The sequence below is a fragment of the Cervus elaphus genome, chromosome 20, assembly GCF_910594005.1.
Source record: "Cervus elaphus chromosome 20, mCerEla1.1, whole genome shotgun sequence".
Classification (NCBI taxonomy): Eukaryota; Metazoa; Chordata; class Mammalia; order Artiodactyla; family Cervidae; genus Cervus; species Cervus elaphus.
This window is the reverse complement of record NC_057834.1, coordinates 111,897,315-111,919,057: the sequence shown is the minus strand read 5'-3', so window position 1 is coordinate 111,919,057 and position 21,743 is coordinate 111,897,315. Positions and strand designations below refer to the sequence as shown.

The window sequence follows — 21,743 nt, the reverse complement described above, 5'->3', positions numbered from 1 at the left end:
GCACCTCAGGGCCCCTTCACCCCTAGAGGATGGGCTCCGGTGAGTTGGGGGTAGCTGGGTGCCTCTCAGTATTCTTGGCTCCAGGCCCAGGGCTGCCAGGTAGGTGAGGTCACCTGCCCTGGCCCCAGGCTGACCACCACTAGCCCTTTCCAGCTTCTGGCCTTCATTCCTCACTCCTAGGCTACATCTGGTCCTGGTATGTGGCTTCCTCCAGAGAAGGAGTGCAAACACACCAACCAGCCTCCCTTCCTGCTGTCCTCCAAGCGGTCAGGCATGAAGGCCTACCAGCTGATCCTGGGAAACTGGGTGAGTGGGTCTTTGTGGGGGACACACGGTAAGGGGCAGGGAACCCTCTCTAGGCAGCCCTGGAAACTGATGCTCCGCGGGAGTGGATCTCACCTGCTTTTCCCACCAGGGACTGACACCTACCCCCGCTGTCTCATTGCTCTAAGGCAGTGGTTTTTCAAACTTGGGTGGGCATCAGCATCACCTGGAGGGCTTCCTAAAACACAGATGGCTGGGCCGCACACCAGAGCTTCTGATTCAGTAAGCCTGGAGCGGGGCCTGGGAACATGCCTTTCTAATGAGTTCTCAGGCCATGCTGATAATGCTTGTTCCAGGGACCAGTTTGAGAACCACTGTGCTGATGGACATCACCCAGAACCATCACACTCTTATTTTCCAGGGGAGTGCTCCTTCCATTCTCTTTGTGATTGTCTTGGGACCTCAGGGATACCTGAGGGAGTTGGCCCATTTCTCGTCTCTGGTTAAGCAAGGACCCTTCTGACCCTTCTCCCCTCCCCACCAGTGGAAGCCATCCCCGCATGTAAGATGTCATCTTCGGTTTGTTGGTATTCTTGTAAGACAGCTAAGCTCTTGAGTTCGTGTGCCTGCCTTCTTCATTTGCTAGATGGCATTGGGTATTCTGTTTCTCATTCCTGCCCTTCAGTGTTCAAGCCCACCTTTTACTGCAGTCTGATAACCATAAAGAAATGAGCACAAGTCCTAAGTGGGTAGCTCCATGACATGTCACAAAATGGACTCATTGTGTGACGCCCCCCCCCGGGGGGTTGAAGAACGTTTTCAGCACCCCAGGGCCACCCTCTCAACCTCTGTCCCCCTCAGGTGGTTCCTGTCCTGACTTCCATTAGCACAGGTTAGTTTTGCCTGATTTCAAATAGCTGTGTATTTTTTTTTTGAATCAGTCAAGATCTTTTAATAGTGCAAACTATAATTTCCTCTGAATATAAATGTATTCATATGTTTCCAATAAATTGCCTATCACTTATCACAAACAGCAACAAGAACCTTAGAGCCATGTTAGAAAAATGTCTAGCGGGAATTTAACAATCTCATGTGCTCTCAAGAGAACACAGTCCATTTCAGATTAGTGTCACAAACTCCAGAAAGACTAGGGGAGTGGGAGTGAGGAGTGGGCCAGAGTGGGAAACACAGGGGCCAGTACACAGGTGATGGACAGAAATATAGCTCCCCAGGAAACCAAAATCAGATGCATTATTACAGTTTAAGACAAGGAAAAGCCTATGGTTTTAGAAAAAAAAAACAACCACCCAGGGCTTCTCTGGCCCAGAACAGCTTCCTAAAACTGACATGGTTGCTGCTTCGCCTTGGCTGGCACCCTGCCCTGCCCCTTTGCTCTCTGCAGCTGTGTATTTTTAAGCTGTGTATTTCTCCAGGTTTCCCTGGGAACATCTTGCTTGGAATCTGCCTTCCCACTAAGCTCCCCCTGCCCCATCTTGCATCCCCAGACCCCAACTCTCCCTTCCACTCCACCTTTTCATCTCCCAGTGATACCTTGGCCCCCCATGTACCCGTACCCCCTGCTCTATTCTGTTCTTGTGAGGTCCGGCCAGTCAAGCCTGCACCTCCTACAAGGGAGAGGGTCTTCACTTGGAGACCCAGTCTGACCTTGGGACAGATTCTGTACAGATGGCGGGTTCCTGTCCTGCCTTCCTCCTACTCTCACTAGTCACAATGGACAGGCGACGTCTCCCCTCTGAACCTCTCCATGAGGGCTTCTTATACCTACAACCCAGGTTTCTGGGTGGGATGGGCTATTAACTTCCTACATAACGTAGCAAAGCTGCCATAACAAAGTATCACAAACCACATGGCTTGAAACAACAGAAATTTACCCTCTCACAGTTCTGGGAGCCAGAAGTCTGAAATCCAGGTATCGACAGAACCACATTTCCTCTGAAACCTGTAGGGGAGATCCTTCCTGCCCTCTCTTTAGCTGCTGGTGGTGGCTGGTGATTCTTGGAACTGCTTGGCTTGTAAATACCTCACTGCAGCCCCCGCCTCCATGTTGAATGGCCATCTCCCCACTGTGTGTCTCTGCTTATGAGGACACTGGTCACACTGGAGGAAGGACCCTCCCTACTCCAGTCTGAGCTCATCTTAACTGGTAACACCTGTAGCTATTTCTAGATAAGCTCACACTCTGAGGTCCTGGGGGGTTAGGACTCCACCTATCTCTTTGGGGAACATAATTCAACCTGTAACAGATGGAATAGGGAGATGACGGGGAGACCGGAGATCGAGTCTCCAGGCCAGGCATCCAGCTTGCTAACGTCCTGCCTCCTCTCTCTGGTGCAGAACCCCGTAGGGGTGGGTCGCTACCTCAACACCCAGCTGTTGGAGACAAAGGACCACCGGCAGCGATACCGGTCCCTGTTCATGGGTGGATCCAAGCGCTACCCCTCGGACCCAGTCCGGGAGAGGATCATGCAGTGAGTGTCGCTGGAGCTCCAGCAGAGGGGCCAGGGCGTGGAGGGGCTTACTCTGGGCTGGGTGGGGGTGTTCGCATGCTTGGTTCCCATGGGAACACAGCTGCCGTCCCTAGGGCCAGCCAAACAGCTGTGGCAATGGAAAGAGTTCAGATCCCGGCTCTGATGTGTACTGGCTGTGGGAGGTAGGGCGCCTCAATCAACCTCTATGAGCCTCATTTCCCTCAGCTGTCAAATGAGTGGAGGACTGTGAGATACTCTGTCCATAGCTGGTGGTAAGGAGAAAAGGAACTCGATGGACACTGGCTCCCTCACCCACAACCCACACAGTCTGGGATTGCCTTGAGTGCCTCACCATGGGGCATCTATTTCTTGGTGCTGAAAACAGGGTTGGTAAAACTCATCTCAGGAAGTTGGGAAACCTAAGAGAAAATATGCATGGAATACCATGGCTAACTGTAAAACTCTCTGTGAATGTTAGCGGCCTCCATGTTTTACTGACCTAAGAACCCATGCCATCAGTTGGCATATAATCTCAATTTGAGAAATGTTAAAAGGTGAATAAATGTGAACTTTAGAATTGGAAATTCCATTGCTGGAAATTCTGGTGAGGGCATGAAGACCATATTCTGTGGGACCAGATCTCTCAGGGGAAACCAGCTTTTGTGTATAGATATATATGTGTCTTTAATCAAAGTGGACCTATGTCTTCCTTCTTGATTGACACCCATGCTTTTATGGCTTCCTTAGAAAGGATAATGGGAGGTGACATTGTTGATAGACTGCATGCCTGAAAAGGATTCTTTTTCCTCCCTGCACAGCTGATCAGTAGTTTGGTTGGAAATAATATTTTAGTTGGAAAATAATTTTTCCTGAGAATCTTGAAGGCTTCGCTCCATTGCCTTTGACCTTCAGGCATGGTTGTTAAGAATTTTGATGCCATCTTGGTTTTCCTGTCCTTTGTAGGCAAGCTGCACCTTCCTATCTGGAAGTCTGTAGGATCTTCTTTCTGTCCCTCTGTCCCTTGTGTACTGAAATTTCATGATAACAGGTCTGAAAAAAGTGTGAAAGTGCCAGTTATTCAGTCGTGTCCAACTCTTTGTGATCCCATAGACTGTAGCCCACCAGGCTCCTCTATCCATGGAATTCTCTAGGCAAGAATACTGGAGAGGATAGTCATTCCCTTCTCCGGAGGACCTTCCCAACCCAGGGACTGAACCCAGGACTCCTGCATTGCAGGCAGATTCTTTACCTTTTGAGCCACCAGGGAAGTCTTAGATGATGGGTCTAGTGTGAGTTTATTTTTATCCATTGCTTTGGGTCCTTGATGCATTCCTTCCTTCTGGAAACTTAGGACCTTCTATTCTGGGAAAATTTTTTGTGTTTTTTTCTTTGGTGATTTCCTGTCTTCTGTGTTCTCTCCTCTCTTTTTTAGATAAATGGTAGACATTCTGGCTTAATGCTCTATTCTTCTTTTTTTCCTTGTTTCTTATTTCTGTCTTTTTTGTTCTACCTTTTTTTTTTTTTTTAACATTTCAGACCCTGCTACTGCCTTTTAAAAATTTGAATTTCATCTTTTTAAGTTTTCAAGGGTTCTTTTACAGTGTAGATTGCATTTTTATCTTCTACTAGCCCCTGGTTCTGTAGGCAGGGTGTTCTTTCATCTAAGGATGACAAAGACAGTCTTCTTCCCTTTTCTTTTTGCTCCCTGCATTGTCTCCACTTCTTCCCAGTTCCCCTTTTTTCTTTCACTTGTTCATATTTGAGAAGAAAGCACTAAGAAATGCTATAGGTCTGGGTAGGGCTTCACTGGGAGTGAAGATGGGGATCTGGTCATTTCATTGGGAGACCTTAAAATCTGTATTTCTAGGCATTTTCAGTGGCACCTTTCAGCTTCTCTAGATAAGAATCCTATATCCTGGGGGGTAGGGATGGTGGTGAATGTGATTGCTGGTGTTTAGGGGAAGGAGGGTTGAGGAGTCTAAGTCAGTATATGGACTTCACCTACTCCCTCTGTTCTTATTATAGTGCCTGTCTGCCCACCATCCACTGAGCTTCCCCACTGCCACCCTGACTCTCTCTCAGTACTAACCCTCCGGCCTCCTGCTGGGTGGGTGAAGTGTGTGTGGTGCAGAGGGTCTGACTTTCCTCTTGTTTTCAGCAGTTTTGTGCCTGCGTTTTGAGATACTGGTGGCTGTAATTTCCGGGCCTCTCTGGGGTTTCTGGCAGGAGCTGGCAAGCTTCTCATTGGCTCCCCTGCTACAGGCAGCTTGCTCTTAGGCCCTCTCAGCTCTGCCGATGATTCCCTGCACTTTGCATTTCCTTGAAATGTGTAAACACCCTTGTCCTGATACCTCTTCTCACTTTCTTGTTCGTCTATTTTAAAACAATTCCTTTATAGTTCATTCAGTGAATTGCAGGAAGGAATAGAGGTAAATGCATGGATTCATCTTCCTTGTTTAACTGAATGCCCACGCGGACCACTTTTGTGTGCAAAAGTGTGTTCTTGCCCTTTCTAAACAAGGTGGCTAGCCTTCTTCTACAGGTGTTCAACCAGAACCCAGAGTGCAGCACCTTGCCCAAGGTCACACAGCTGATGGTGATGGAACTGGGGCTAGACTCCAGTCCTTTCCTCCTAGATCAGGGCCCTTTCCACACACCAGTGCCCATGTAAGGGTTTGGGGGATGGCGAGCTGGGAAGAGGGCAATGCTCTGATTCTGGCAAGGTCACCCCTCCCCTGCCACCTGTCAGCAAAGCCCCATCCTACATACTGTTTGCTCAGCAAAGGGCTCTAGAGGAGAGGAGGATGGCCCACTCCCACTGGACCCTCAGTTTTCTCCCCCTGCACATCTGCCTCCCTTCTGGTATAAATTTTTCCCTTTGCCACTGTTAAAACACCCAACGTCCAGGCCTGTGAGAGTTATAGGATTTCCCTTGTAATCTGGCTTAGAATTATATGTCTACTACTTAGCTGTGTGGCATGGGACATGTTACTTGGAGACAGGCTTTCATCTGAAAAGTGAGAGTAAACAAAATAACTACCTTGTAGAGTCTGCTTCAAGTATTAAAGGAGATCATGCATGTAAATGTGCTCTGCCCTATGGATGACATTCTGTAGGTATATTGTAAGTGCTGCCTTCCCTTGCCCTTAGCTTCTGCTGTGCCTTTACAGAATTCTGTCTTGTTAATACAAGGGTTAAGTTTTTTACAGAGGCTGGAAATGCACATGATCCAGGAAAAGAAACTAGAACGGCTTAAACCACCCTCTGTTGTCAAAGACCCATGGAAAAGCTTCTACTAAGACAGAGATTTGATACAGACTGTAGAGAAATAGGGAGATATTTGAATCCTGAGGGAGGGTGGGAGCTTTGAAAAAGGAGGTCAAAAACATTAAATGTGAGAGTAAAATACTAAAGATTTCTCATGAAGTCAACAACAAAACAGAGATGCTTATATCACTGGGATTAGTCAACATTGTTCTGGAGGTTCTAGCAAACATAGTAAGACAAGGAATAAAAATATTAGTAAAGAAAAGCACAGTCATCACAATTTATAATGATATGTGTATTTACCTAAAGAAATCCGAGAGAGTTCATTTTAAAACTGTAACACCAAGAAAGCTAGTGCAGTAATGTGTATAAATAGTTTCCTCTGATACCACAACAAATAGAAAACTTAATTGAGAAAAAGAACACGATTCCATTCCTATTAGGCACACAAACAATAAGGTACACTGGGATAAACTTAATAAAGTATATTTAAGGCTCAAATGAAAAAAACCATAAACCTTTACTAAAAGATGTTTAAAAAAAAAAAAGGGCCTGAATAACTGGAGAGAATACCATGTTCATGGATGGGAAGATGATATTGGAAAAATAGTAGTTCTTCCTATTGATGTACACATTTAGTGCCATTTTTATCAAATTGTAAGGGGATTGGTAGGGTGAATTGAATACATCTATTATAAACTTTGTTTGAAAGAGTAAGTACATGTGAATATTAAAAAATAGGAGAATAACAATCCCATTAAAGATGCATTGCCAAAGTGAGAACTTACAAAAACCAGCATGTTTTTAAAGTAGTGTCTTTAAAAGTAATGGCTCCTTTATTTAGAAATGCTTTGTTTATTAGACTTTAAGAAATCCTAACATTGTGAGTGCACTAAATGTGGTTAATTTTATGATATAATGATTGTACTATAATAGAAAATTCTCCCCCACTCCAAGCAAAGCATTTTTTTATACCTTGGAGATTCTGACTAGCTTGATATAACACCAATTCCTTTTTGTGGTTATTGTTTAACATTCAATTATAGTGACATATTAAATGTATAAAGGAAAGAGAGGAATTTCACCTTATTTTTTTTTAAATGCACTGCCATATGCATAGATGACACTATGGAGGACTAGGCCCCAAACTGTTGACCACAGTTAAACCTGGAGGGTCTTTGGCATTCTGCCTTGTTTTATTTATGAAATGTTTGACTTTTTCCAAATAAACATGACTTTTATCATTAGAATAAAAAACAAAAAACAAAAAAAAGGACAGGAACTCTTGAGGCTGACCACACAAATTATGGGTTCTCCTTTTAGACCCATCTCCAGCCAAGAGTCACCCTTGTCTTTTAGACCTCAGTTTTTTCATCTGTAAAAGGGGAATACTTTATACCCTATAGGATATGGCCAGGTATAATTAAGGCTTATGAATGTTACTGAATGGAAGCTAACCAGCCAGATGCCTGTGGGAGTCTGATGGTCAGACTGGTATATCATTCTCCCTGGGGCTCAAGTTCATTGTTCATGAAGTCCTGACTCAGTTGGGCTCTTGGGTATGGAGGACTGTGCCATGAGGCACAGAAGGTAGGTCATAAATTGGGAATAAGGATTTCTTTCTCTTTCATTTATTGGTTCATTTGAAAGGCCTAGTTTGTGCTTGGTTCTGCCCTGGATACGACTGAGCTGTTTTCAGGTGACGAGAAATATTCTCTCATTCATTCACTGAGGTTTTCATTTCTGAGTTCATATTTGAATTTCTAAGAGTTATGTTTGTCTTCTGAGTGTTCCTTTTAGTAACAGCATGCTTTTATTTCATGGATACAATGCTTTCTCATCTTTTGAAGATATTATTAAGACAAGTTTTCCTGTCATTGTCTCTCTCTCTCTTCCCCATGTGTTTGTTTTGGCCTCAGTCTCCCATATGAAAAAATGTTCTCAAATATCTGGTAATCACTTTTCTAATTTATTTATGTATTGGCTGCACTGGGTCTTCATTGCTGCACATGCACTTTCTCTAGTTGCGGAGAGTGGGGTCTAGTCTTCAGTTGCAGAGCAGTATTCTCATTGCAGTGGCTTCTCTTGTTACAGAGCACGGGCTCTAGGGTGCGCAGACTTCAGCAGTTGTGGCTCAGGGGCTCTAGAGTGTGGGCTCAGTAGTCATGGCACACAGGCTTAGTTGCCTCAAGTCGTGTGGAATCTTTCAGAACCAGAGATTGAACCGGCATCCACTGCATTGCAAGGTGGATTCTTAATCACTGGACCAGGGAAGCCCCTCTGGTAATCTTTAACTGTGCACTCATGTCCAGCTGGAAACCCTGCTGAAGACTCTGAGGCACTTTTTGTTCTCCCCCGGAGCACTTGTTGTTCATGGGTTTAACCATAACATGACCAAGCTGGGTATTTTCACTGGGGAAATTTCAATGTCAGTGATGTTAGATGTTTTCCTCTTGGCTTTGGCCAGAGAAAGTTCTGCGAGATGTAAACCTGGGTGCCAGAGCTTTATGTGGAGGAGAAGAACCTAGAGATCTCAATATTTAGTGACCGAACTCCCATTTGATTCCCTGTTTTATTAATAAATAGGATACTCATAACATCGACTCCGCCTGGTGTCATCCTGTACAGAAAACTTCTCTGTCTCCAGAGAATCAATTTTGCAGTCTTCATTTATTAAGAGCACTCCTCTGGCTGCAGAGAGTGGAGCGGGAAGCTGATATTACACCGAGTTTCAATCAGTAGCCCTGGTTTGGTTCTGCCTTCACTCCCACTACCAGAGGTACCTGGCTCTGACAGTACCTGGATATTTGGAGTGAGGGAACTCTTAGCTTTAACTTCTGCTGCCTTGGGATTTAGCTTTCTTGAGTATGCTAACTTAGTTACTGTTCTTCCATCTGCTTTTCAACTTCCAAAATATTCTTACTGCTGCTTCTATCCTTTTTGTCCTTGTGGGTATATGATTTCAAATTTGTATTCCTTTACGCCTGTTTTAGTGAGATTTCAGGAGGGATGGGGGTTAGTATATGCATTCAATCCACTAAAAATGTAGTGAAATTTCTGAGTTTCAAAGGTAACATAAAAATCTTACAAATATGAGACCTAAGAAGACAACCTACAACCTCAATAAAAGGCAATCAGACATATTTTGGGCCTCTCCTCTGAAACATGAATGATAGAAAACACTGTTTATACAATGTGAAAAAGACTTGAGACTATAGAATTCTGTATGTAGCCAAACTATCATTCATGTACAAATAGAGATGCACAGGGATTTGGGATGTATACCAAATATATCTTTTCTGAAAATATTACTGGGGATATACTCCAACCAAGTGAAAAATGAATTAGCATAAGAGCTCAAGAACGGAGAAGATGACACGAAATATAAGAATATATCTAGCTGTGATTTACCAGGATGGAGGAAATTCTCCTTCTCAAACAGCAAAAAGAAAAAGTGGTGATACAAATACCAAGCAAAATAGAATTTAAGGCAAAATACTAAATGGGACAAAGATGAATATTTTATCAAGATAAATAATAAAATCCACAAAGCAGTTATAAACACCATGAACCTTCACACACCCAAAATACCAGTGACAAACCTCCACAATCATAATGGGAATTCTTAATAGACCTGTCTGAGAGTTTGACAGATAAGGACATAAATATTTATTTGGAGGATTTGAATAGGTATGTTTTACTCCACATTATTTTCAGATGCTCATGGAACATTTATAAAAGTTGATCTTCTAAGAAGATCTCATTAAAAATATCTAAATTAAAAATACCCTACATAGAAAATTTTAGGTTACTCTTTCTAAACAGAGTACAATAAATCAAGACTTAACAATAAAAGGATAACACTGAAAACCCAGTACTTGGAAAATAGTAAGAATTCTTCTTCAAAGCTCTTGAATCTAAGAGAAAATCTAGTTTGACATTACAATTCATTTAGAAGTTAATTGCAATGAAATCTCTGTATCAAAACCTATATAATATTGTCAAAATTCATAGTTTTAGAATTCATAGTTTTAATTGCTTTTAATATTAAATAAGAAAGATTGAAACCAACAGAAGCAATCATTTGATTCTAGAAGTTTAAAAAAATCAGAGTAAATTTAAAACTAAGGCAGAAGTAAAGAATTAAAGAGAACAAATGGGATCTGGAAGGATGCAGGCTTTCTCATTGGACCCTCACAACTCCTCCGTGTTGATGTGCTATTGTTAATCCCTGCCTTTGGCTCCAGCGTGGTGACCACAATCCAGTGTGTGCGGGTGGAAAAGTGCAGAGTCCACAGACTGTGGGGATTGTCAGGGCTGTCTCTGCGTGTGTGTGCATGCGTGCTCAGTTGCTGCAGTCAGGTACAACTCTTAACACCCCCATGCCCTCCTCCTATCTTCCCATATAGGGAGAAAATGAGGTGCAGAGGGGTAGAGGTGATGGAAATGGCTCAGAGGCCCGCAGCCAAATAGCAGGCAGGGTGGGGACCAGGGCTCTGAGTCAGACCCTGAACTTCAGCCTTTCCTCCTTGGCAGGTTTCGAGAGGCCATGGGTGTGGCAACCCACTCCAGTATCCTTGCTAGAGAATCCCATGGACAGGGGAGCCTGGCAAGCTGTAATCCACAGGGTCACAAAGAGTTGGACACAACTGAGCGACTTAAGACTGGGTAGGAACACAACATGGCCTTGAACAGTTTGCTGTCTTCAGTCCAGGCAAGGGAGGGTGTATATGTATGAAAGAGTTGTAAAATCTCCTTCTGGAATGTGGAGTGACAGCCAGTCTTTCTCACCTGTCACTCCCAAGCCTCACCTGCTTCTTCCTGCCAAACCGCAGGTTCTGGGCTTCCAGCTAGGCAGCCTGGGATTTGACTCCTGTGTGGGAAAGGCAGCCTTTTGTGTTTCTTTTTTTTAGACCTGTGCACACCATAGGTGCTTCTAAAATGTGGTTGGCCAACCAATGGACCAAGTTCCCCCCCACCCCCAGTCACCTTCCTGGCATTTACAACCTCATCCCCTTACTCCATCTGGCCACCCTCTGGCTGTATAGATGTGCCCACTTTGCACTCCAACCAAGCCACGCTGTGTACCACCCTGTGCTTTCACCACACTGTAATCTGTTCTTGAAACACTCTTCTCTTAGTTTCTGTCTGGAAAATCTTCTACAACTTCACTTAAATATGAAGCCTTCCCTGATTTTTCCAGATGACATCTCTTTATTTTCAGCCTCTCGAGCCTTCCCAGATCAGAGCATTTTCCCATCATATTTTAATTATTTATTCATATTCCTGTGGTCCCTACTAAACAGAACTTCTCTATTCTCCATCTCCAGTGTCTAGCTGGCATGCATAGAAGGAGCTCAATGCATATTTGTTAAAGGACAAGTCAGTGTATTAACTGATGAAATAGTTCAGAGTCTGGATGACTGTATGCAGGGAAACATACAGTTCAATCTATCAGAAGCTTATTTTTCCTAAGTTTTTCAGTTGATGTTCTATTATGAAAACTTTTAAACATATACCAAAATAGAAAGGATTTTACAGTGTACCCCTGTACATGCATCACTTAGATTCTAGTCATTAATGTTTCACTCTTCTTGGTTTCTGACATATCTTTCTATCTACCCATCTATTAATCACCTGTCTATTATCTATCATCCTGCTACCCATCTCTAATTATCTTCAGTTCAGTTCAGTCGATCTGTCTGCAGCATGCCAGGTCTCCCTGTCCATCACCAACTCCCGGAGTTTACTCAAACTCATGCCCATTGAGTTGGTAATGCCATCCATCTCATCCTCTGTTGTTCCCTTCTCCTGCCTTCAATCTTTCCCAGCATCAGGGTCTTTTCCAAGGAGTCAGTTCTTTGCATCAGGTGGACAAAGTATTGGAGTTTCAGCTTCAACATCAGTCCTTCCAGTGAATATTCAAGGATGGACTGGTTGGATCTTCTTGCAGTCCAAGGGACTCTCAAGAGTATTCTCCAACACCACAGTTCAAAAGCATCAATTTTTCGACACTCAGCTTTCTTCACAGTCCAACTCTCATATCCATACATGACCGCTGGAAAAACCATAGCTTTGACTAGACTGACCTTTGTTGGTAAAGTAATGTCTCTGCTTTTTAATATGCTGTCTAGGTCGATCATAGCTTTTCTTCCGGGGAGCAAGTGTCTTTTAATTTCATGGCTGCACTCACCATCTGCTGTGATTTTGGAGCCCCAAAAAAAAAGTCTGTCACTGTTTCCATTGTTTCCCCATCTATTTGCCATGAAGTGATGGGACCGGATGCCATGATATTAGTTTTCTGAATGTTGAGCTTTAAGCCAACTTTTTCACTCTCCTCTTTTACTTTCATCAAGAGGCTCTTTAGTTCTTCTTAGCTTTCTGCCATAAGGGTGGTGTCATCTGCATATCTGAGGTCATTGATACTTCTCCCAGCAATCTCGATTCCAGCTTGTGCTTCATCCAGCCCAGCATTTCACATGATGTACTTTGCATATAAGTTAAATAAGCAGGGTGACAATATACAGCCTTGACATACTCCTTGTCCGATTTGGAACCAATCTGTTGTTCTGTGTCCAGTTCTAACTGTTGCTTCCTGACCTGCATACAGATTTCTCAAGAGGCAGGTAAGGTGGTCTGGTATTCCCATCTCTTGAAGAATTTTCGAAAGTTTGTTGTAATCCACACAGTCAAAGGCTTTGGTGTAGTCAGTAAAGCAGAAATAGATGTTTTTCTATAACTCTCTTGCTTTTCCGATGATCCAACAGATGTTGCCAACTTGGTCTCTGGTTCCTCTGCCTTTTCTAAATCCAGCTTGAACATCTGAAAGTTCACGGTTCACATACTGTTGAAGCTTGGCTTGGAGAATTTTGAGCATCGCTTTGCTAGTGTGTGGGATGAGTGCAATTGTGCAGAAGTTTGAACATTCTTTGGCATTGCCTTTCTTTGGGATTGGAATGAAAACTGACCTTTTCCAGTCCCGTGGGCACTGCTGAGTTTCCAAATTTGCTGGCATTTTGAGTGCAGCACTTTCACAGCATCATCTTTTAGGATTGGAAATAGCTCAACTGGAATTCCATCACCTCCACTAGCTTTGTTTGTAGTGATGCTTCCTAAGGCCCACTTGACTTCGCACTTCAGGATGTCTGGCTCAAGGTGAGTGATCACACCATCATGGTTATCTGGGTCATGAAGATCTTTTTTGTATAGTTCTTCTGTGTATTCTTGCCACCTCTTCTTAATATCTTTTCATCCTGTTAGGTCCATACCATTTCTGTCCTTTATTGTGCTCATCTTTACATAAAATGTTCCCTTGGTATCTCTAATTTTCTTCAAGAGATTTCTAGTCTTGCCCATTCTGTTATCTTCCTCTATTTCTTTGCACTGATCACTGAGGAAGGCTTTCTCATTTCTCCTTGCTATTCTTTGGAACTCTGCATTCATATGGGTATATCTTCCTTTTCTCCTTTGCCTTTAGCTTCTCTTTTTTTCTCAGCTATTTGTAAGCCCTTGTCAGACAACCATTTTGCCTTTTTGCATTTCTTTTTCTTGGGGATGGTCTTGATGACTGCCTCCTGTACAATGTCACGAACCTCCGTCCATAGTTCTTCAGGCACTCTGTCTATCATATCTAATCCCTTGAATCTATTTGTCACTTCCATTATATAATTGTAAGGGGTTTGATTTAGGTCATACCTGAATGGTTTAGTGGTTTTCCTTTCTTTCTTCAATTTAAGTCTGAATTTGTCAATAAGGAGTTCATGAGCTGAGTCACAGTCAGCTCCCAGTTTTGTTTTTGCTGACTGTATAGAGCTTCTCCTTCTTTGGCTGCAAAGAATATAATCAATATGATTTCAGTATTGACCATCTGGTGATGTCCATGTGTAGAGTCACCTCTTGCGTTGTTGGAAGAGGGTGTTTGTTATTACCAGTGTGTTCTCTTGGCAAAACTCCGTTAGTCTTTGACCTGTTTTGTTTTGCACTCCAGGGCCAAATTTGCATGTTCCTCCCCATAATTATCTTACAGTTTGATAAAATTTGAAGAGAATGGCAGACATCAATACACCCTCCTAATTACCTGAGTAGGCACACTGACTTTTTAACAGTTCAAACTGAAGTCCCATTCCTTGTCCAGGAATCTGAAATTGAAATCATAAAAATCCATTTTTATAATAATAATAATAATAATAATAATAAATTCTTATATTACTGGAGTTTATAATATTCAAGGTGATTTTATATGCATTTACTGTACACAGTAGCTTTAAATACTTTTTCATTACTTCTGTGTCTGTATCAGGTCTTAGTTGCAGCATGATGATCTTTTGTTCAGTCATGTGGATTCTTTCATTGTGCACGGACTCTGTAGCTGTGGTGCTTGGGCTTAGTTCCTCCTTGGCATGTGGGATCTTAGGTCCCCGGCCAGGGATAAAACCCATGTCCCCTGCATTGCAAGGCAGATTCTTAATCACTGGACCAGGGAAGTCCATTCAGTAACTTTAAAAGGTAGGAATTACTCTCAATATTTTTCGATTGGGACCACTGAAATTCAGAGAGAGAGAATGGGATTTCCTAAAGTTGCTGCTGGGCAATAGCATTCGTGTATGCAGTCTTCAAAAGTTAATCGAGCACTTACTAAATGCCAGGTGTATCCTGGCTACTAGGACATTGCAGAATAAAATCAGCCAGACAGCAGTTCTGTTCCAGAGAGGCTCCCAGCTTTCTGGGGGAGGACACTCAACCCCTTCTCTAGAGTTATAGGGCAGCATGAGGAGGAGGAGGAGGCAGGAGGGCCCAGGATTTTTCTACATCCAGGCAGTAGGGGAAGTCTGTTAAGCCTACAGGCTTCTGGAGGATGAGACCAGGAGGGAGGACCCTTTGGGCCTAGGAAGGCTAAGGCAACAAATAGCCTTCACCATGATCCACATTCTCTTCCTCATCCCACCTGTCCATACCCGGTCACTCCCTTTCACCTCCTAGGCCTCTGTGCATGCTGTTTTGGTGGGAGATTTGGAAGTTTGGACAGGGGACTCAGGAAGTTCAGTGCAGAGTCCCCTTTCCCCAGGGCTCCTAGGTATGTTCTTTGCACGAGGGTTCACTTCTTTCAGGGAGGAGGAAAAAAATTAGAGTGGAGGGAAGTGCATGAGCAAAGGAAAGGAAGCAAAAAATCTCAGGGCATGTCTGGAAAACACTAGACAGTTCATTTTGGATGATGTATGCAGTGTGTAAAGGGCAATCGCAGAGAATAAGGCAGGTGGGGTTGGCTAGGTCAGTTCTTAAAGGCCTTGATTCTGAAGCTAAGCTGCTCTGACTTTATTTGACCTGTGAGAAGCCACAGAAGGACTTCTGTAAAAGATTTATAATAGTACGACCTACAGCCAGTAAAATTCATCCTTTTTAGGTATATAGCTGTATAAGTTTTTTCCTGTTCTGTGAGTTTTGACAAATGCATATAGTCATATCAAAATAAGCGAGATATAGACTATTACCATCACCCTCAAAAGTTTCCTTGTGCCTTTCCCAACTCTGAGCAACTACTGATGTGATTACCAACACTATAGTTCTGCCTTTTCCAGAATGTCATATAAATGGAATCATGCTGTATATAGAATTTTGTATCTTTCATTTTGCATTGTTCTTGAGATTCATCCATGTTGTTGCTTGTATCAGCAGTTTGTTCCTTTCTAATGCTGACTTATGGTCCATTGAATGGATGTACCACAGCTTATACACTTTCAAGGAGAGGGGCATTTGGGTTGTTCTCAGTTTGGGCAATTTTGGATAAAGTTCTACAAGCAGTCCCATATAGGTCTTCATATAGACATGTACTTTCATTCTTCTTTGATGAATATCTGGTGTAGACTATCTAGCTCACTTGGTAAATATATCTAAAACTTAATAAAAAGCTGCCAGACTATTTTCTGAAATGGTTATACGAGTTTGTATTTTCACCAAAAATATATTTAGGATCTAATTGTCCTACATTTGGTATTATAAGGCCTTTCTATTTTCCAGACAACCTAATAGGGGTATTTCCTTGTGGCTTGAATTTGCATTTCTTTAATGACAAGATGTTGGCCATCTTTTCATGTACTTCATCCATATCTCTTACACATTTTAAAAAATGGTTGCTTATTTTGTTCTATTAAGTTTTGAAAGTCCTTTATATATTCTAGGCATACATCCTTTATCAGGTATGTGTTTTGCAAATATTTTCTTTTGGACATTCAAAAGGGGCTTAACAGGAAGTAGCTCTTGTGTCTTAAAGAGGTACTCTGTGGCATTGTGGGTGGAGGAGCAAGATGGGGCTGGACGGAGACAAGGAGGCTTAGTGTCAGGTGAGAGCTGAGGCTCTGAACAGGCCAGGGGCAGTAGGCTGGGGAGGAGTGAAAAGCAGAAGGCATGGAGACCCACCAGATGGGTGTAAAGGCTTCTTTGACCCTCTGAGCCCTCCCTCCCGCCTTCCTTCTTTTGACAGATATTTGTGGACACACCTGAAACAGTGTAGGCAATACAATACAGAAGAAATATTAATAAAGAAATCGAAGTCTTGCCTTCATCAAGTTTACGTCTTGGTGGGGAAGACAGACAACGAGCAAACACACGTGTATGCCATAATGGTCGGCAGACACTGTTAGACACACAAAGCAAGGAGTTCTTATGAAATGCCTTCTTCCAGATGGTTACGAGAGTGAACCAGATAGTCTTCACGTGTTCCACTCTTAGGAAAGAATCCGAGCAATGGAAGGAATGCTAGACTGTGGTCAGGGGCTCTGGGCTGGAATTCTGGGCATCAGGGTAACCTTAGGCAAATTCTGTCATTTTTCTGACCCTCACTGCCCTTATTGGAATGATCTTTTAGGCACTAGGATTTTGTGTTTGAAGTTCTTACAAACCAGTTTGGAGGGTCTGATGAGCCAAACTAGGTGCATGGCAGAGGGCTGTCCTTAGAACTAGGCTGTTTTGTTGGGAAGACTCTAGAGGTCATCAGTTTTGGCCCCTCACCCAGTGTAGATTCCCCTGGGAAGTACAACCAATAGGTACCTGTTTCTCCCCTGAGGGTGCCTCTCCATGGATGGGGGGGCTCACATCCTTCCAAGGGACCAGTTTCATTTTCTCTTTCTCTGTGTCTTTTTAAAGGGAAAGAATCACACCTTTTACTAAGGGGAAGTGTGTGCCAACTGTGGATCATAATTCAGATCCTTAAAGCCGCCCATGAAGGACAACCTGCAGTGACCGGAGGACCTGAAACCTGAAGACAAATCTAGGGGTGGGAGGGTAGGAGTGGGAATGGGGGGGCCTTGGAGAAAGGACACATGGGAATGCCTGGGAGAGGGGGGAGAGGTGTGGTGGGATCACTTTTGCTGGAGACACCTACCAGAAGGTCATGGTTTTTCTGGGACAGCAAGGCCAGATATCTTTTGATACCAGAGATCAATTATCCTGAGAATTCAAATCGGCCAGTGACATGAACATGGGAGCCAGACAGCAGATGGACTAAAGGGGTGGGATGTGGTTGACCCTCTTGGAACCCTTCCTATTCTAAAGCCAAAATGCTTGACTCCCTGTTCAGTAAAATCCAAAGGGAGTTGGGAGAGTGTAGCATATGTCCTAAAGCGGCTGTATGCCCTCTCCGGGGAATACTCCATCTCCATCCCAGGATGCTTCTGGAAGCTTGGCAGGGCCAAATGCCATGAGGAAGTTGCTGACCTCCTGGCAACGTGCAGCCATTGGGAACAATCAGATACACCCCTCAAGTCAGACCTCATGGGTATGCCAATCTCGCCCAGTGGTAGGTCTGCACAAGTTGGTCACAGTATCCTGAGCTTCTGCCCTCACTGTTTTCAAACAGAGAGAGATTGTGTGGAATGGCAGGAGTGTGCTGTTCTTAGGGAAAAGGAGACAGGCTCATGGCTTCAGTCACAAAACCCACATAATGATAAAAATACTTCAGATACCCGTAGGAGCACGGGTGCTTTATAGAAAAGCAGTTACTTCCTCACTCATGTCAAAATGACTGTTTTGGAAGAAGTAAAGCTGTTGTTACTCACAGGTCTACTGAAAAAAAATCCTGTTTAATCCTCGAAAAGGCTGGTAGTGTGATAGGTTCATACTAGGTTTAATAAGTCAGCAGTGTTTTGGGAAATAAGATCAATATACTCAAATCAACAATTTCTGTACACTAGCAATAGAAATTGAAAATGCCATATGTAATAATATCACAACTGTGAAATACCTAGGTATAAATCTGACAAAAGATGTGTAAGATTTGTATAGTGAAAGCTTTAAAATGCTTCTGAGAGAAATTAAAGAAGACCTAAATAAAAGGAAAGATATACCATAATCATGGATCAAAAGACTCTGTTCTTAAGATGTCGGTTCCCATAAATCATCTATAGATTTAATTCAATACTGATCAAAGTCCCAGTAATATTTTTTAAGTTGACAAGCTGGTCCTAAAACTTATATGGAAAAACAATAGACAGAAAATAGCTAAGATAACTTTGAAGAAGATGAATAAACCTGGAGGACAAACATTACCTTACTCCTCCCTGGTGTGGAATGGGATCAGGGTAGACAAATTAATAGAATGGAGAATCCAGGAGCAGACCCACTTATCTACGGACAACTGATTCTCAACAAAGGTACAAAAGCAATTCAGTGGTAAAAGAATAGTTTTTTCAACAAATGGTGCTATAACAATCAAATGTCAATATGTAAAAAACAATGAATTGTGATCAGTGACTCACAGCATAGAAAAAAAAAAAAACAAAACTCAAAATGAATCATAGTCCTAAATGTAAAACCTAAACTACAAAACTTCCAGAAGAAAACATGGAAAGAAAACTTTTGGACTTAGGGTTAGGCAGAAATTTCTTAGATATAAATTAACAGTAGATCTTTGAACAATAAAGGTTGAACTGTGTGGGTCCACTTATATGTGGATTTTTTTCACTAAGTGTGAACTGCTATGTGACAGTCTGTGGATACAGAGGACTGACTCTAAAGTTACACATCATTTTGACTGCATAGAGGGTCAGAAACCCTAACTCCCATACTGTTCAAGGGTCAATGGTATTTGTTCTTTTATAGATCATACTTTGGTACGGTATGAACAAATTGTTAAATTGGACTTCATTAAAATTTTTAAAATTTATTCTTCAAAGACACTATTAAGAGAATGGAAAGACAAGCCACAAAGTGGGAGAAAATATATCTGATAAAGGACTTTGCCATGAGATACCAAAGTACTATGTGTTATAAACCACTTTGGGAAAGTTTGGCAAGGGATTTCCCTGGTGAACCTGTGGTTAAGACTCCTTGTTTTCATTTCAAGGGGTGCAGGTTAGATCCTTGGTTGGGGAACTAAGAGCCACATGCCTTGCAGTGTGGCTACCCCCACCAAAATCCACTAAGCTCAGGGATAGTTTATTATCAAAGAAAAATGATGGAGCAAGATTAACCACTTGCTTGACCTTAACAATAGAATGAAGATAAAAGAATGAATAACTGTGTGTAAGGGGGAACAGACCCCGAAATGAGATCTCAATTTGCCCTACAACCAGCATGAAAGGAAAATCATAACCCCAAGAGAGTAAGGAGAAACCACGCCCAAGTCTAAATTTTAAAAATGAGTTGTTTTTTTTTGAACAGTTTGGCAAGTTAAAAAGTTAACCATATACCAACCACATGATCCAGCGATTCCTTTCCTGAGAGTTACCTAAGAGAGAGGAGAGCACGTGACCATACAAAGACTATACAGAAATGTTCCTAGCCACTTTATGTGTGGTAGCCCCAAACTGGAAACAACCCAAACGTTCATCAGTAGGCCAAGGAAGAAACAATTGTGTATATCCATACAAATGTCAAGATTAACCAAGCTGTACACTTCTAATATGTGCAGTTGATTGTGTGTTAATTATATTTCAATAAACCCTTACAGCTTAGGAGAAACTAAGGGGCAAACTCCAGGAGATACTGAAGGGACAGGGAAGCCTGGTGTCCTGCAGTCCATGGGGGTCACAGAGTCGACATGACTTAGTGAGCGAACAACAGCCACAACAGTGGAGAAAACAACTAGATGCAATGTAGGAACCTAGACAGGATTTTGGAAAGAAAAGCAACGTTAGTGTTAAAATGGTGAAATTCAAGTAGGGTCTGTGGTTGAGTTAATATTATGCCAATATTAATTTCTCATTTTTGATCATTTTACTATGGTTATGGGTCTTCCCTTGTGGCTCAGCTGGTAAAGAATCTGCCTGCAATGTGGGAGACCTGGGTTTGATCCTTGGGTTGGGAAGATCCCCTGGAGAAGGGAAAGGCTACCCATTCTAGTATTCTGGCCTGGAGAAGTCCATGGGATGTATAGTCCATTGGGTCACAAGGAGTCGGACACAACTGAGTGACTTTCACTTTACTTCACTTCACTATGGTTATGTAGAAGATGTTATCATTAGAGGAAGTTGGGTGAAGGGGATAAGAGAACTCTGTACTGTCATTGCAACTTTTCTGTAAATCAAAAATTAATACAAAATAAAAAAGTTAAAAAAATATACACAATAAAACTTGTTTGAAGGCTGCTTTATCTTATAGAGTAAATATAATGTAAAAATATATCTTTAACCTACCACATAACTCAGAGTCACTGTCACCATAGATAAAGTCAGCAAGTTAGGAGTATAAGAAAAACCTGTGTGACAACTTTAAATTGGGCGGTTCTCAAGTACTTTGCTGTGAGATACCAAAGTACTGTGTGTTACCAACATCACGTACACTGAAAAGGGACATCTACTTACAATGGAGCAGAAGGTTCTCTGGTGCCATGGAAGGCTTCCTTTCAGGGAAGGTTGGAAGAGCCATGGAATTAACACCCTTCAGGAGCTGCTCTCAAGCTGTGGGCCAATCAAAGTTGGACTATAGACACCCAGCTCCCTCACCCTCTGTGGGATATAACTTTGAGGTGCATGTTTTACACAGGCTTTCAGAGTTTTTTCCAGGGCAATTAAACTCCAGTTGCCCACAGTGGTAAGCTTTTTTTTTGTTGTTGTTATTTATTTGGCTGTGCCAGATCTTAGTTATAGCACACAGGATCTTCGCTTTTCACTGTGGCACATAAGATCTTTAGTTGCAGCATCCAGAATCTTTAGTTATGCCATGTGAACTCTTAGTTGCAGCATGTGGGATCTAGTTCCCTAACCAGGGATGGAACCCCGACCACCTGCACTGGGAGCAAGGAGCCTTAGCCACTGGACCACCAGGGAAGTCCTGTAGCCTGCTGATAATGCAGACTTCATTGACTGTCATCCTTGCCCACCCCCTACCGGTGTTTTCTTCACCTTCCAAATAAAACTACTTGCACTCAAATCCTTGTCTCAGGGTCTCCTTATGGGGATATCCAGCTCACAACACGTGTTACTATTTTTTCCAGCATCCCAGTGGGTCACCTTGCCCACTCCTCTTCTTTGGGCACCACTGTGCTACCCCAAGGAGAAGGCAATGGCACCCCACTCCAGTACTCTTGCCTGGAAAACCCCATGGACGGAGGAGCCTGGTAGGCTGCAGTCCATGGGGTCGCTAAGAGTCGGACACGACTGAGCAACTTCACTTTCACTTTTTACCTTCATGCATTGGAGAAGGAAATGGCAGCCTACTCCAGTGTTCTTGCCTGGTGAATCCCAGGGACGGCAGAGTCTGGTGGGCTGCCGTCTATGGGATCACAGAGTC

At 42.8% G+C, this 21,743-nt stretch overlaps 1 protein-coding gene across 1 annotated transcript in view; it reads left to right on the top strand.

Annotated features, from left to right (window-relative positions):
- The window catches only part of LEXM (lymphocyte expansion molecule), a 28,873-nt gene extending 11,599 nt beyond the window's left edge, over positions 1–17,274 (top strand). The window contains exons 8-10 of the mRNA XM_043876371.1: positions 181–306; positions 2,620–2,753; positions 17,160–17,274. Coding sequence (XP_043732306.1) covers positions 181–306; positions 2,620–2,753; positions 17,160–17,226 — 327 coding nt within the window. The 3' untranslated portion in view covers positions 17,227–17,274. The remainder of the gene's footprint in view (positions 1–180; positions 307–2,619; positions 2,754–17,159) is intronic.
- The last annotated feature ends 4,469 nt before the right edge of the window (positions 17,275–21,743 follow it).